At 72.3% G+C, this 13,925-nt stretch overlaps 1 protein-coding gene across 3 annotated transcripts; it reads left to right on the forward strand.

Annotated features, from left to right (window-relative positions):
- Window positions 1-101: 101 nt before the first annotated feature.
- Window positions 102-13,713, forward strand: CSAD (cysteine sulfinic acid decarboxylase). 3 transcript variants are annotated; one of them, XM_064474379.1, is made up of 14 exons: window positions 102-366; window positions 1,128-1,254; window positions 4,501-4,591; window positions 4,722-4,828; window positions 6,934-7,049; window positions 7,147-7,226; window positions 9,514-9,568; window positions 11,104-11,220; window positions 11,331-11,395; window positions 11,517-11,598; window positions 11,710-11,909; window positions 11,991-12,042; window positions 13,150-13,239; window positions 13,421-13,713. In XM_064474379.1, exons 1-14 carry the CDS (start codon window positions 241-243, stop codon window positions 13,499-13,501), a joined length of 1,389 nt encoding a protein of 462 aa, XP_064330449.1. In that variant the 5' UTR covers window positions 102-240; the 3' UTR covers window positions 13,502-13,713. The 3 variants fall into 3 exon arrangements, with proteins under 3 accessions (XP_064330449.1, XP_064330450.1, XP_064330447.1); XM_064474377.1 differs by having other exon boundaries at window positions 104-366; window positions 13,328-13,713; XM_064474380.1 differs by lacking the exon at window positions 13,150-13,239.
- Window positions 13,714-13,925: the final 212 nt, after the last annotated feature.

A 13,925-nucleotide genomic window follows, 5' to 3' on the forward strand; every position in this document is an offset into this window, starting at 1 on the left:
ATCTGGGGGGACGCCCCCCACCCCACCCTGGTGGTGCCACGCGGAGCCGCCCCCCGTGGACTTTGTCCCCTCGAGACCTTTGGCCGAGGGGAAAAATCCCAGCCTGGGAAAGGAGCCGGGAAGCCCCTCGCGGCGGCCCGCTTCCCGCTCAGCACGCTGCGCCGGGGGCGAGGGTTCGGGGGGTCCTGCCCGGCGCGGGCGGGGGGCGACGGCGGCTCCGCCGGGGCCGAGGGGGGCGCGATGGCCGAGAGCCGGTGGCTGGAGTCTCCCGGTCTGGACAGGGCCGCCGGGGAGGAGTTCCTGCAGGGAGCCTTCCAGGTGCTGCTGGACGAGGCCGTGCGCAAAGGGACGGACGTGAGCGAAAAGGTGGGCCCGATCCCCATCCTGATCCCAATCCTGACCCCGATCCCAATCCTAATCCCAGTCCTAATCCCAAACCTAATCCCAATCCCAATCATGATCCCGATACTGATCCTAATCCCAGTCCTAATCCCAATCCTGATCCCAATCTCATTCCTGATCCCAATCCTGATCCCAATCCCATTCCTGATCCCAATCCCAATCGTGATCATAATCCCAGTCCCAATCATGATCCCGATACTGATCCTAATCCTGATCCCAATCCCAATCCTGACCCCATTCCTGATCCCAATCCCGATCGCAATCCCAATCATGATCCTGATCTTGATCCCAATTCTGATCCCGATCCCTATCCCAAGGCCAATCCTAATCTCGATCCCAATCCAAATCCTGATACCAATCCCAATCTTAATTCTGATCCCAATCCTGATCCAAATCCTGTTCCCAATCCTGACCCTGATCCCAATCCCAGTCCCAATCCTGACCCTGATCCCAATCCCAATCCTGACCCTGATCCCAATCCCAGTCCTGACCCTGATCCCAATCCCAATCCCAGTCCTGACCCTGATCCCAAGCCCAGTCCTGACCCTGATCCCAATCCCAGTCCCAATCCTGACCCTGATCCCAATCCCAGTCCTGACCCTGATCCCAATTCCAATCCCAGTCCTGACCCTGATCCCAATCCCAGTGCTGACCCTGATCCCAGTCCCAGTCCTGACCCTGATCCCAATCCCAACCTCATTCCTAATCCCAGTCCCGCCCCGCAGGTGTGTGACTGGAAGGAGCCGCAGGAGCTGCGGGAGCTGCTGGACCTGGAGCTGCGCAGCGCGGGGGAGCCCCCGGAGCGGCTGCTCGAGCGCTGCCGCGACGTCATCCGCTACAGCGTCAAGACGGGTCAGCGCCCGGCCCCGCCCGGCCCGGCCCCGCCCTGCCCCGCCCCACCCCGCCCTGCCCCGCCCCGCCCCGCCCCGGGCACCCAGTCCCTCCCAGGGCGGCCCAGTCACTCTCAGTACAGTCCAGCTGATCCCAGTGCAGCCCCAGCTGATCCCAGTTCAGGCCCATCTGGTCCTGCTTCAGCCCCAGTTAGTCCCAGTTCAGGCCCATCTGGTCCTCGTTTGGTGCCAGCTCGTCCTAGTTCAGCCCAGCTGGTCCCAGTTTGGCTCCACCTGGTCCCATTTCATCCTCATCTGGCCCCAGCTGGTCCCAGTTTGGCCAAGCTGGTCCTGGTTTGGCCCTATCTGGTCCCAATTCTTCCTCAGCTGGTCCCAGTTCAGCCCCATCAGGTCCCAGTTTGGCCCAGCTAGTCCCAGTTCAACCCATCTCATCCCAGTCTAGACCCAGCTGGTCCTGATTAAGCCTGACTTGTCCCACACCGGCCCCATGTGGTCCCAGTTCAGTCCCAGCTGGTCCCAGTTTGGGAGGCAGTGGCCGGGTGTAAGGCTGCCCCCGACCCAGCCAGCGGCTGTCCCGGGGGTCCCGCTCGTGTCCCCGTCACACACACGTGGGTCTGGGGGGTCCCCGCTCGTGTCCCCGTCACACCCAGGGGTCTGGGGGGTCCCGCTCGTGTCCCCGTAACACCCAGGGGTCTGGAGGGTCCCAATCGTGTCCCCGTCACACCCAGGGGTCCGGGGGGTCCCACTCGTGTCCCCGTCACACACACGTGGGTCTGGGGGGTCCCCGCTCGTGTCCCCGTCACACACACGTGGGTCTGGGGGGTCCCCGCTTGTGTCCCTGTCACACCCAGGGGTCTGGGGGGTCCCCGCTCGTGTCCCCGTCACACACACGTGGGTCTGGGTGGTCCCACTCGTGTCCCCGTCACACCCAGGGGTCTGGGGGGTCCCGCTCGTGTCCCCGTCACACACACGTGGGTCTGGGTGGTCCCACTCGTGTCCCCGTCACACCCAGGGGTCTGGGGGGGGTCCCCGCTCGTGTCCCCGTCACACACACGTGGGTCTGGGGGGTCCCACTCGTGTCCCCGTCACACACACGTGGGTCTGGGGGGTCCCGCTCGTGTCCCCGTCACACCCAGGGGTCTGGAGGGTCCCAATTGCGTCCCCGTCACACACACGTGGGTCTGGGGGGTCCCCGCTCGTGTCCCCGTCACACACACGTGGGTCTGGGGGGTCCCTGCTCGTGTCCCCGTCACACCCAGGGGTCTGGGGGGTCCCACTCGTGTCCCTGTCACACACACGTGGGTCTGGGGGGTCCCACTTGTGTCCCCGTCACACCCAGGGGTCTGGGGGGTCCCACTCGTGTCCCTGTCACACACACGTGGGTCTGGGGGGTCCCCGCTCGTGTCCCCGTCACACCCAGGGGTCTGGGGGGTCCCCGCTCGTGTCCCCGTCACACCCAGGGGTCCGGGGGGTCCCACTTGTGTCCCCGTCACACACACGTGGGTCTGGGGGGTCCCCGCTCGTGTCCCCGTCACACCCAGGGGTCTGGGGGGTCCCACTCGTGTCCCTGTCACACCCAGGGGTCCGGGGGGTCCCACTTGTGTCCCCGTCACACACACGTGGGTCTGGGGGGTCCCCGCTCGTGTCCCCGTCACACCCAGGGGTCTGGGGGGTCCCCACTCGTGTCCCCGTCACACCCAGGGGTCCGGGGGGTCCCACTTGTGTCCCCGTCACACACACGTGGGTCTGGGGGGTCCCCGCTCGTGTCCCCGTCACACCCAGAGGTCCGGGGGGTCCCAATCGTGTCCCCGTCACACACATGTGGGTCTGGGGGTCCCGCTCGTGTCCCCGTCACACACACGTGGGTCTGGGGGTCCCGCTCGTGTCCCCGTCACACACACGTGGGTCTGGGGGGTCCCACTCGTGTCCCCGTCACACCCAGGGGTCTGGGGGGTCCCCGCTCGTGTCCCTGTCACACACACGTGGGTCTGGGGGGTCCCACTTGTGTCCCCGTCACACACACGTGGGTCTGGGGGGTCCCACTTGTGTCCCCGTCACACACACGTGGGTCTGGGGGGTCCCCGCTCGTGTCCCTGTCACACACCCAGGGGTCTGGGGGGTCCCCGCTCGTGTCCCTGTCACACACACGTGGGTCTGGGGGTCCCCGCTCGTGTCCCCGTCACACACACGTGGGTCTGGCGGGTCCCTGCTCGTGTCCCCGTCACACCCAGGGGTCCGGGGGGTCCCGCTCGTGTCCCCGTCACACCCAGGGGTCTGGGGGGTCCCACTTGTGTCCCCGTCACACCCAGGGGTCTGGGGGGTCCCACTCGTGTCCCCGTCACACCCAGGGGTCTGGGGGGTCCCCACTCGTGTCCCCGTCACACACACGTGGGTCTGGCGGGTCCCTGCTCGTGTCCCCGTCACACCCAGGGGTCTGGGGGGTCCCCGCTTGTGTCCCCGTCACACCCAGGGGTCTGGGGGGTCCCCGCTCGTGTCCCCGTCACACCCAGGGGTCCGGGGGGTCCCACTCGTGTCCCTGTCACACACACGTGGGTCTGGCGGGTCCCTGCTCGTGTCCCCGTCACACCCAGGGGTCTGGGGGGTCCCACTCGTGTCCCCGTCACACACACGTGGGTCTGGGGGGTCCCACTTGTGTCCCCGTCACACACACGTGGGTCTGGGGGGTCCCACTTGTGTCCCCGTCACACCCAGGGGTCCGGGGGGTCCCCGCTCGTGTCCCTGTCACACACACGTGGGTCTGGGGGGTCCCCGCTCGTGTCCCCGTCACACCCAGGGGTCTGGGGGGTCCCCGCTCGTGTCCCTGTCACACACACGTGGGTCTGGGGGGTCCCACTTGTGTCCCCGTCACACACACGTGGGTCTGGGGGGTCCCACTCGTGTCCCCGTCACACCCAGGGGTCTGGGGGGTCCCACTCGTGTCCCCGTCACACCCAGGGGTCCGGGGGGTCCCGCTCGTGTCCCCGTAACACCCAGGGGTCCGGGGGGTCCCGCTCGTGTCCCCGTCACACCCAGGGGTCCGGGGGGTCCCACTTGTGTCCCCGTCACACCCAGGGGTCCGGGGGGTGGCCCCGCTCCCGCGGGCGCCCGTTGCCCCCTCGCCACACATCCCCAGCGCCCACATCCCCGTGGTGCCGGGGGTCCCGCGCCGAGGGGGGCCGTGGGGGTGCCTCCCGCCCCCCCGCCCCTGACACCGGCCCCCCCTCGCCCCCCTCCTCGCCCCCCCCAGGTCACCCCCGCTTCTTCAACCAGCTCTTCTCCGGGCTGGACCCCCACGCGCTGGCGGGACGCCTCATCACCGAGGCCCTCAACACCAGCCAGTACGTGCCCCGCAGTCGGGGGGCTGGGGGGGCGCGGGGCCCGCGCAGGGGTGGGCTGGGGGGGTGTGGGGGGGGGTGTGGGGGGGTGTGGGAGCGGCGCCGGCCCCCCACCCCCCCCGCGCCCCCGCAGGTACACGTACGAGATGGCGCCGGTGTTCGTGCTGATGGAGGAGGTGGTGCTGGCCGAGCTGCGGGGGCTGGTGGGGTGGGGCGGCGGCGACGGCATCTTCTGCCCCGGTACCCGCCTCGCCCCCCGCCCCCTCCCCGTGTCCCCGGCGGTGTCCCTGTCCCCCTCCCCGTGCCCCCGGCGGTGTCCCTGTCCCCCTCCCCGTGCCCCCGGCGCTGTCCCTGTCCCCCTCCCCGTGCCCCCGGCGCTGTCCCTGTCCCCCTCCCCGTGCCCCGGCGGTGTCCCTGTCCCCCTCCCCGTGCCCCCGGCGCTGTCCCTGTCCCCCTCCCCGTGCCCCGGCGGTGTCCCTGTCCCCCTCCCCGTGCCCCCGGCGGTGTCCCTGTCCCCCTCCCCGTGTCCCCAGCGCTGTCCCTGTCCCCCTCCCCGTGTCCCCAGCGCTGTCCCTGTCCCTGTCCCTCCCCGTGTCCCCAGCGCTGTCCCTGTCCCCCTCCCCGTGCCCCCGGCGGTGTCCCTGTCCCCCTCCCCGTGCCCCCGGCGGTGTCCCTGTCCCCCTCCCCGTGCCCCCAGCGCTGTCCCTGTCCCCCTCCCCGTGCCCCCAGCGCTGTCCCTGTCCCCCCCTCCCCGTGCCCCCGGCGGTGTCCCTGTCCCCCTCCCCGTGTCCCCAGCGGTGTCCCTGTCCCCCTCCCCGTGCCCCGGCGGTGTCCCTGTCCCCCCCTCCCCGTGCCCCCGGCGGTGTCCCTGTCCCCCTCCCCGTGTCCCCAGCGGTGTCCCTGTCCCCCTCCCCGTGTCCCCAGCGGTGTCCCTGTCCCCCTCCCCGTGCCCCCAGCGCTGTCCCTGTCCCCCCCTCCCCGTGCCCCCGGCGGTGTCCCTGTCCCCCTCCCCGTGTCCCCAGCGGTGTCCCTGTCCCCCTCCCCGTGCCCCCGGCGGTGTCCCTGTCCCCCTCCCCGTGTCCCCAGCGGTGTCCCTGTCCCCCTCCCCGTGCCCCCGGCGGTGTCCCTGTCCCCCTCCCCGTGCCCCCGGCGGTGTCCCTGTCCCCCTCCCCGTGCCCCCAGCGGTGTCCCTGTCCCCCTCCCCGTGCCCCCGGCGCTGTCCCTGTCCCCCCCCGTGCCCCCGGCGGTGTCCCTGTCCCCCTCCCCGTGCCCCGGCGGTGTCCCTGTCCCCCTCCCCGTGCCCCCGGCGCTGTCCCTGTCCCCCCCCGTGCCCCCGGCGGTGTCCCTGTCCCCCCCCGTGCCCCCGGCGGTGTCCCTGTCCCCCTCCCCGTGCCCCCGGCGGTGTCCCTGTCCCCCTCCCCGTGCCCCCGGCGCTGTCCCTGTCCCCCTCCCCGTGCCCCCGGCGCTGTCCCTGTCCCCCTCCCCGTGTCCCCGGCGGTGTCCCTGTCCCCCTCCCCGTGTCCCCGGCGGTGTCCCTGTCCCCCTCCCCGTGTCCCCGGCGGTGTCCCTGTCCCCCTCCCCGTGCCCCCGGCGCTGTCCCTGTCCCCCTCCCCGTGCCCCCGGCGCTGTCCCTGTCCCCCTCCCCGTGTCCCCGGCGGTGTCCCTGTCCCCCTCCCCGTGCCCCCGGCGCTGTCCCTGTCCCCCCCCGTGCCCCCGGCGCTGTCCCTGTCCCCCCCCGTGCCCCCGGCGGTGTCCCTGTCCCCCTCCCCGTGCCCCCGGCGGTGTCCCTGTCCCCCTCCCCGTGCCCCCAGCGCTGTCCCTGTCCCCCTCCCCGTGCCCCCGGCGCTGTCCCTGTCCCCCTCCCCGTGCCCCCGGCGCTGTCCCTGTCCCCCTCCCCGTGCCCCCGGCGCTGTCCCTGTCCCCCTCCCCGTGTCCCCGGCGGTGTCCCTGTCCCCCTCCCCGTGCCCCCGGCGGTGTCCCTGTCCCCCTCCCCGTGCCCCCAGCGCTGTCCCTGTCCCCCTCCCCGTGCCCCCGGCGCTGTCCCTGTCCCCCTCCCCGTGCCCCCGGCGGTGTCCCTGTCCCCCTCCCCGTGCCCCCGGCGCTGTCCCTGTCCCCCTCCCCGTGCCCCCGGCGGTGTCCCTGTCCCCCTCCCCGTGCCCCCGGCGCTGTCCCTGTCCCCCTCCCCGTGCCCCCAGCGGTGTCCCTGTCCCCCTCCCCGTGCCCCCGGCGGTGTCCCTGTCCCCCTCCCCGTGCCCCCAGCGCTGTCCCTGTCCCCCCCGTGCCCCCGGCGGCGGCGGGTCCCCGCGGCGGTGCCGCAGGTGACGCGGGTGTCCCCGTCCCCGCAGGAGGCTCCATCTCCAACATGTTCGCCATGAACGTGGCCCGGTTCCAGCGCTTCCCCGAGAGCCCGCGCCGGGGCGGCCGGGCCCTGCCGCGCTTGGCCCTCTTCGCCTCGCGGGAGGTGCGGGCCGGGGGCTGCGGCCCCGCCGGGGGGGCGGGGGGGGTCGGGGTCAGCCCCCCGCCGCCCCCCGGCCTGACCCCGCCGTCCCCCCGCGCAGAGCCACTACTCCGTCCGGAAGGGCGCCGCCTTCCTGGGCATCGGCACGGACAGCGTCCGCCTGGTCGCCACCGACGAGAGGTGGGGGCGTGGGGCGGACCCCCGGCCCCACTGACCCCCGGCCCCGCTGACCCCCGGCCCCACTGACCCCCCAGCCCCACTGACCCCCCGGCCCCACTGACCCCCGGCCCCACTGACCCCCCGGCCCCGCTGACCCCCGGCCCCACTGACCCCCCAGCCCCACTGACCCCCCGGCCCCACTGACCCCCGGCCCCACTGACCCCCCGGCCCCGCTGACCCCCCAGCCCCACTGACCCCCGGCCCCACTGACCCCCCGGCCCCACTGACCCCCGGCCCCACTGACCCCCGGCCCTACTGACCCCTCGGCCCCACTGACCCCCCGGCCCCGCTGACCCCCGGCCCCACTAACCCCCGGCCCCACTGACCCCCGGCCCCGCTGACCCCCCGGCCCCACTAACCCCCGGCCCCGCTGACCCCCCGGCCCCACTGACCCCCGGCCCCACTGACCCCCGGCCCTACTGACCCCTCGGCCCCACTGACCCCCCGGCCCCGCTGACCCCCGGCCCCACTAACCCCCGGCCCCACTGACCCCCGGCCCCGCTGACCCCCCGGCCCCACTAACCCCCGGCCCCGCTGACCCCCCGGCCCCGCTGACCCCAGGCCCCACTAACCCCCGGCCCCGCTGACCCCCCGGCCCCACTGACCCCCGGCCCCACTGACCCCAGCCCCACTGACCCCCCGGCCCCACTGACCCCCGGCCCCGCTGCCCCCAGCCCCACTGACCCCCCGGCCCTGCTGTCCCTGGCCCTGCTGCCCCCAGCCCCACTGACCCCCAGCCCCACTGACCCCCCGGCCCCACTGACCCCCGGCCCCACTGACCCCCAGCCCCGCTGCCCCCAGCCCCACTGACCCCCCAGCCCTGCTGTCCCCGGCCCTGCTGCCCCCAGCCCCACTGACCCCCCAGCCCCACTGCCCCCAGCCCCACTGACCCCCCGGCCCCACTGACCCCCGGCCCCGCTGCCCCCAGCCCCACTGACCCCCCAGTCCCACTGCCCCCAGCCCCACTGACCCCCAGCCCCACTGACCCCCGGCCCCACTGAGCCCCCGGCCCCGCTGAGCCCCCGGCCCCACTGACCCCCCAGTCCCACTGCCCCCAGTCCCACTGACCCCAGCCCCACTGACCCCCCAGCCCCACTGACCCCCGGCCCCGCTGCCCCCAGCCCCACTGACCCCCCAGCCCCACTGACCCCCGGCCCCACTGACCCCCGGCCCCGCTGACCCCCCGGCCCCGCTGCCCCCAGCCCCACTGACCCCCCGGCCCTGCTGCCCCCAACCCCGCTGCCTCCGGCCCTGCTGTCCCTGGCCCTGCTGACCCCAGCCCCACTGACCCCCCGGCCCTGCTGTCCCCGGCCCTGCTGCCCCCAGCCCCACTGACCCCCCAGTCCCACTGCCCCCAGTCCCACTGACCCCAGCCCCACTGACCCCCCGGCCCCGCTGACCCCCCGGCCCCGCTGACCCCCCGGCCCCACTGACCCCCAGCCCCACTGACCCCGGCCCCGCTGCCCCCAGCCCTGCTGCCCCCAGCCCCGCTGCCCCCAGCCCCACTGACCCCCCAGCCCCACTGACCCCCGGCCCCGCTGCCCCCAGCCCCACTGACCCCCCAGTCCCACTGCCCCCAGTCCCACTGACCCCAGCCCCACTGACCCCCCAGCCCTGCTGTCCCCGGCCCCGCTGCCCCCAGCCCCACTGACCCCCCAGTCCCACTGCCCCCAGCCCCACTGCCCCGCTGCCCCCAGCCCCACTAACCCCTGGCCCCGCTGCCCCCAGCCCCACTGACCCCCCAGCCCTGCTGTCCCCGGCCCCGCTGCCCCCAGCCCCACTGACCCCCCAGCCCCACTGACCCCCTGGCCTCGCTGCCCCCAGCCCTGCTGCCCCCAGCCCCACTGACCCCCCAGCCCCGCTGTCCCTGGCCCTGCTGCCCCCAGCCCCACTGACCCCCCAGTCCCACTGCCCCGAGCCCCACTGACCCCCTGGCCCTGCTGCCCCCAGCCCTGCTGCCCCCAGCCCCACTGACCCCCCAGCCCTGCTGTCCCCGGCCCCGCTGCCCCCAGCCCCACTGACCCCCAGTCCCACTGCCCCCAGCCCCACTAACCCCAGCCCCGCTGCCCCCAGCCCCACTAACCCCAGCCCCGCTGCCCCCAGCCCCACTGACCCCCCAGCCCCACTGCCCCCGGCCCCGCTGACCCCCCAGCCCCACTGACCCCCCAGCCCTACTGCCCCCGGCCGCGCTGCCCCCAGCCCCACTGACCCCGGCCCCGCTGCCATTTCGCTCTCGCCCATCCCTCAGGGGGAAGATGATCCCCGAGGAGCTGGACAAGGAGATCCGGAGGGCGAAAGCTGAGGTGAGGAGGGGGTCTGGGGGCACAGGGGAACGTCTGGGGGGTGCCGCGTCGGGGGGCTGTGACAGAGCTGCCTGCGATGGGCTCCCCAGCCCCATGTCCCCATCCCCACATCGATGACCCCAGCCCCGTCCTGCTGTCCCCAGACCCACACTGATGTCCCCAGCCCCATTCCAGTGTCCCCAGCCCCATATCAATGTCCCCAGCCCCATATCAATGTCCCCAGCCCCATCCTGCCGTCCCCAGCCCCACGTCAGTGCCCTCAGCCCCATCCTGCTGTCCCCAGCCCCATACTGATGCCCCCAGCCCCATCCCCATCCCACTGTCTCCAGCCCCACACTGATGCCCCCAGCCCCAGCCCCATCCCACTGTCTCCAGCCCCACACTGCCGCCCCCAGACCCATCCCCAGACCCATCCCACTGTCCCCAGCCACACACTGATGCCCCCAGACCCATCCCCATCCCGTTGTCCCCAGCCCCACAGCAATACCCCAGCCCCACAGCGATGCCCCCATCCTGTCGCCCTCAGCCCCACAGCGATTCCCCCAGCCCCACAGCAATGCCCCCAGCCCCACAGCTATCCCCCCAGTCCCACAATGAAGCCCCCAGCCCCACAGCGAAGCCCCCAGCCCCAGCTCCACATCGAAGCCCCTAGCCCCACAGCGATGCCCCCATTCTGTCGCCCCCAGCCCCACAATGAAGCCCCCAGCCCCACATCGAAGCCCCCAGCCCCACAGCGATGCCCCCGGCCAGTTGCCCCCAGCCCCACAGCGATGCCCCCAGCCCGTTGCCCCCAGCCACACAGCAATGCCCCCAGCCCCACAATGAAGCCCCCAGCCCCACAGTGCTGCCCCCATTCCGTCGCCCCCAGCCCCACCTCGAAGCCCCCAGCCCCACAGCGATGCCCCCATTCCGTCACCCCCAGCCCCACAATGAAGCCCCCAGCCCCACATTGAAGCCCCCAGCCCCACAGCGATGCCCCCATTCCGTCGCCCCCAGCCCCACAATGAAGCCCCCAGCCCCACATCGAAGCCCCCAGCCCCACAGCGATGCCCCCGGCCAGTTGCCCCCAGCCCCACATCGAAGCCCCCAGCCCCACAGCGATGCCCCCAGCCCGTTGCCCCCAGCCACACAGCAATGCCCCCAGACCCACAATGAAGCCCCCAGCCCCACAATGAAGCCCCCAGCCCCACATTGAAGCCCCCAGCCCCACAGTGCTGCCCCCATTCCGTCGCCCCCAGCCCCACAGCGATACCCCAGCCCCACATTGAAGCCCCCAGCCCCACAGCGATGCCCCCAGCCAGTTGCCCCCAGCCCCACAGCGATGCCCCCAGCCCCACAGCAATGCCCGCAGCCCCACAGCGATGCCCCCAGCCCCACAGCGATGCCCCCAGCCTGTTGCCCCCAGCCCCACAGCGAAGCCCCCAGCCCCACAGCGATGCCCCCAGCCCCACAGCGATGCCCCCAGCCCCACAGCGATACCCCAGCCCCACATGGAAGCCCCCAGCCCCACAGCGAAGCCCCCCGTCCCCCCGCAGGGCGCCGAGCCTTTCTTCGTCTGCGCCACCTGCGGCACCACCGTCCTGGGCGCCTTCGACCCGCTGGGCAGCATCGCCGACATCTGCCAGCGCCACGGCCTCTGGTTCCACGTGGACGTGAGTCATGGGGGCGCGACCCCCCGCCCCACGCGTCCCCTGGGGACCCCCAGCCTGGCCCCCGTTTCCTGGGGTCCCCGGGCTCTGACGCCCCTCTCCGCGCCCGGCAGGCAGCCTGGGGCGGCAGCGCCCTGCTCTCCAGCAAACACCGGCACCTCCTGGCCGGCATCGAGAGGCGAGTAATAACCCTCCCCAGCTCCGAGCGGCCCCCAAAATGGGCTCAAATCTCCCCATTTAAGGACTTGGGGTGTGGGTGCGCGTGTGTGTGTCCCCCCCAAAGCTCTGCTTTCCCGCAGGGCCGACTCGGTGGCCTGGAACCCCCACAAGATGCTGATGGTGGGTTTGCAGTGCTCGGCTTTCCTCCTCCGCGACAGCTCCGTACGTCCCACCGCCCCACCTCCGCTCCGTGGCTCTGCCCCACATCGCTCCCCCCTCCCAACACCCCCTTTTCTTCTTCTTTTTTTTTGGGGGGCGGGATGTCTCCCACAGGGCCTCCTGCAGCGCTGCCACGGCGCCGGCGCCACGTACCTCTTCCAAGCCGATAAGTTTTACGATGTCACCTACGACACGGGCGACAAGACCCCGCAGTGCGGCCGCCGCGTCGATTGCCTCAAGCTCTGGCTCCTCTGGAAAGCGGCCGGCACCGAGGGGCTGGCGCGGCGCGTCGAGAGGGCCTTCGCCTCCACCCGGTGAGCGCCGCCGCGCTGTCGCTGCCCCCCGCCCCAGCCCGCCCTCAATCTTGGGGTCTTCACGCCCTTCTTCCTCCCCAGGTACCTGGTGGAGGAGGTGAAGAGGAGGGACGGCTTCCAGCTGGTGCTGGAGGTACTGGCTCGTCGATGGGGCTCGGCCGAGCGGCGGCGCGGGGTGGGGGGTGGTTTTTAAGTGTGTGTGTCCCCCCCCACCATCTTAATAACACCCTACGGCATCGCCCGGAGAGCAGAAACGCCCGCCCTGAGCTCGGCCCTGGGGTTCAAACCCCTGGGGTGGCCCCAAAGTGGGTTGGGGGGCTGAGCTGGTGCCCCCCCCCAAGCTCTGCCCTGGGGTTCAAACCCCTGGGGTGGCCCCAAAGTGGGTTGGGGGGCTGAGCTGGTGCCCCCCCCCAAGCTCTGCCCTGGGGTTTGAACCCCTGGGGTGGCCCCAAAGTGGGTTGGGGGGCTGAGCCGGTGCCCCCCCCAAGCTCTGCCCTGGGGTTTAAACCCCCCCAGTGGCCCCAAAATGGGTTGGGGGCCCGAGCCGGTGCCCCCCCCAGCAGAAAGCACCTACCCCAAGCTCTGCCCTGGGGTTTGAACCCCTGGGACAGCCCCAAAATGGGTTGGGGGGCCGAGCCAGTGCCCCCCCAGCAGAAAGCACCTACCCCAAGCTCTGCCCTGGGGTTTGAACCCCTGGGACAGCCCCAAAATGGGTTGGGGGGCCGAGCCAGTGCCCCCCCAGCAGAAAGCACCTACCCCAAGCTCTGCCCTGGGGTTTGAACCCCTGGGACAGCCCCAAAATGGGTTGGGGGGCCGAGCCAGTGCCCCCCCAGCAGAAAGCACCTACCCCAAGCTCTGCCCTGGGGTTTGAACCCCTGGGACAGCCCCAAAATGGGTTGGGGGGCCGAGCCAGTGCCCCCCCAGCAGAAAGCACCTACCCCAAGCTCTGCCCTGGGGTTTGAACCCCTGGGACAGCCCCAAAATGGGTTGGGGGGCTGAGACGGTGCCCCCCCCAAGCTCTGCCCTGGGGTTTAAACCCCCCCAGTGGCCCCAGAATGGGTTGGGGGCCCGAGCCGGTGCCCCCCCCAGCAGAAAGCACCTACCCCAAGCTCTGCCCTGGGGTTTAATCCCCCGGCATGGTCCCGAAATGGGGCTGGGGGCGAGCCGGTGCCCCCCCACCGGGGTCTGGGGCTCTGTGATCCCTTTCCTCCTCCTCCTCCTCCTCCTCTTCCTCCCACAGCCGGAGTTCATCAACCTCTGCTTCTGGTTCGTGCCCCCGAGCCTGCGGGGCCGGGAGGGCTCCCCCGACTACTGGCCGCGGCTGGGGAAGGTGAGCGCAGGAGCGACCCCCGAAACCCCCCCGGAACCCAAGCGCGGCCCCCCGCGACGGCCTCTCTCTCCCCCCCACCCCCGCCCAGGTGGCTCCCGCCATCAAGGAGAGGATGATGAGGAAGGGCTCGATGATGGTGGGCTACCAGCCCCAGGGCGCCAGGGTCAACTTCTTCCGGCAGATCGTCACCAACCCCGCCGTCACCAAGGCCGACCTCGATTTCTTCCTGGACGAGGTCGAGAGGTTGGGGTGGGATCTGTGAGGCCCCACGCCCCGGGGCGGGGGGGGCTGGGGAGGGTCCCCTAAACCCCCTCCCCTCCTCCCGCAGACCCTCCCGGCCCCGAGGAAGAGGAGCAGAGCTCAATTTTCCTCCCGGCCCTTGCGGTCCCACCTTAAACTCAGCGCAAAGGCGGGCAAGGCTTGGCGCCCCGGCCCGAAAACACGCCCCGGGTGGAATAAAAAGCTTTTACTGTTTGTTTTATTTTCTTTTCGTTATTCTTAAAAACAAAAATCAGGCGGGAGGGGGGGTGGGCGGCACCGGGCGGCCCCCCCCTGCCCCCCACTGCCTCCCTCAGTCCTCCTCGAGGCTCTGCAGGAGGTCGAGCACCTTGGGGTCCAGCCCGGCGGGGGCCAGGCAGGCGCGGAGGCGCGAGGCCGTGGCCTCCCGCTTCTCCTTGCGCTGCCAC

The sequence above is a fragment of the Phalacrocorax carbo genome, chromosome 27 (genome assembly GCF_963921805.1).
Source record: "Phalacrocorax carbo chromosome 27, bPhaCar2.1, whole genome shotgun sequence".
In the NCBI taxonomy this organism is placed as follows: Eukaryota; Metazoa; Chordata; class Aves; order Suliformes; family Phalacrocoracidae; genus Phalacrocorax; species Phalacrocorax carbo.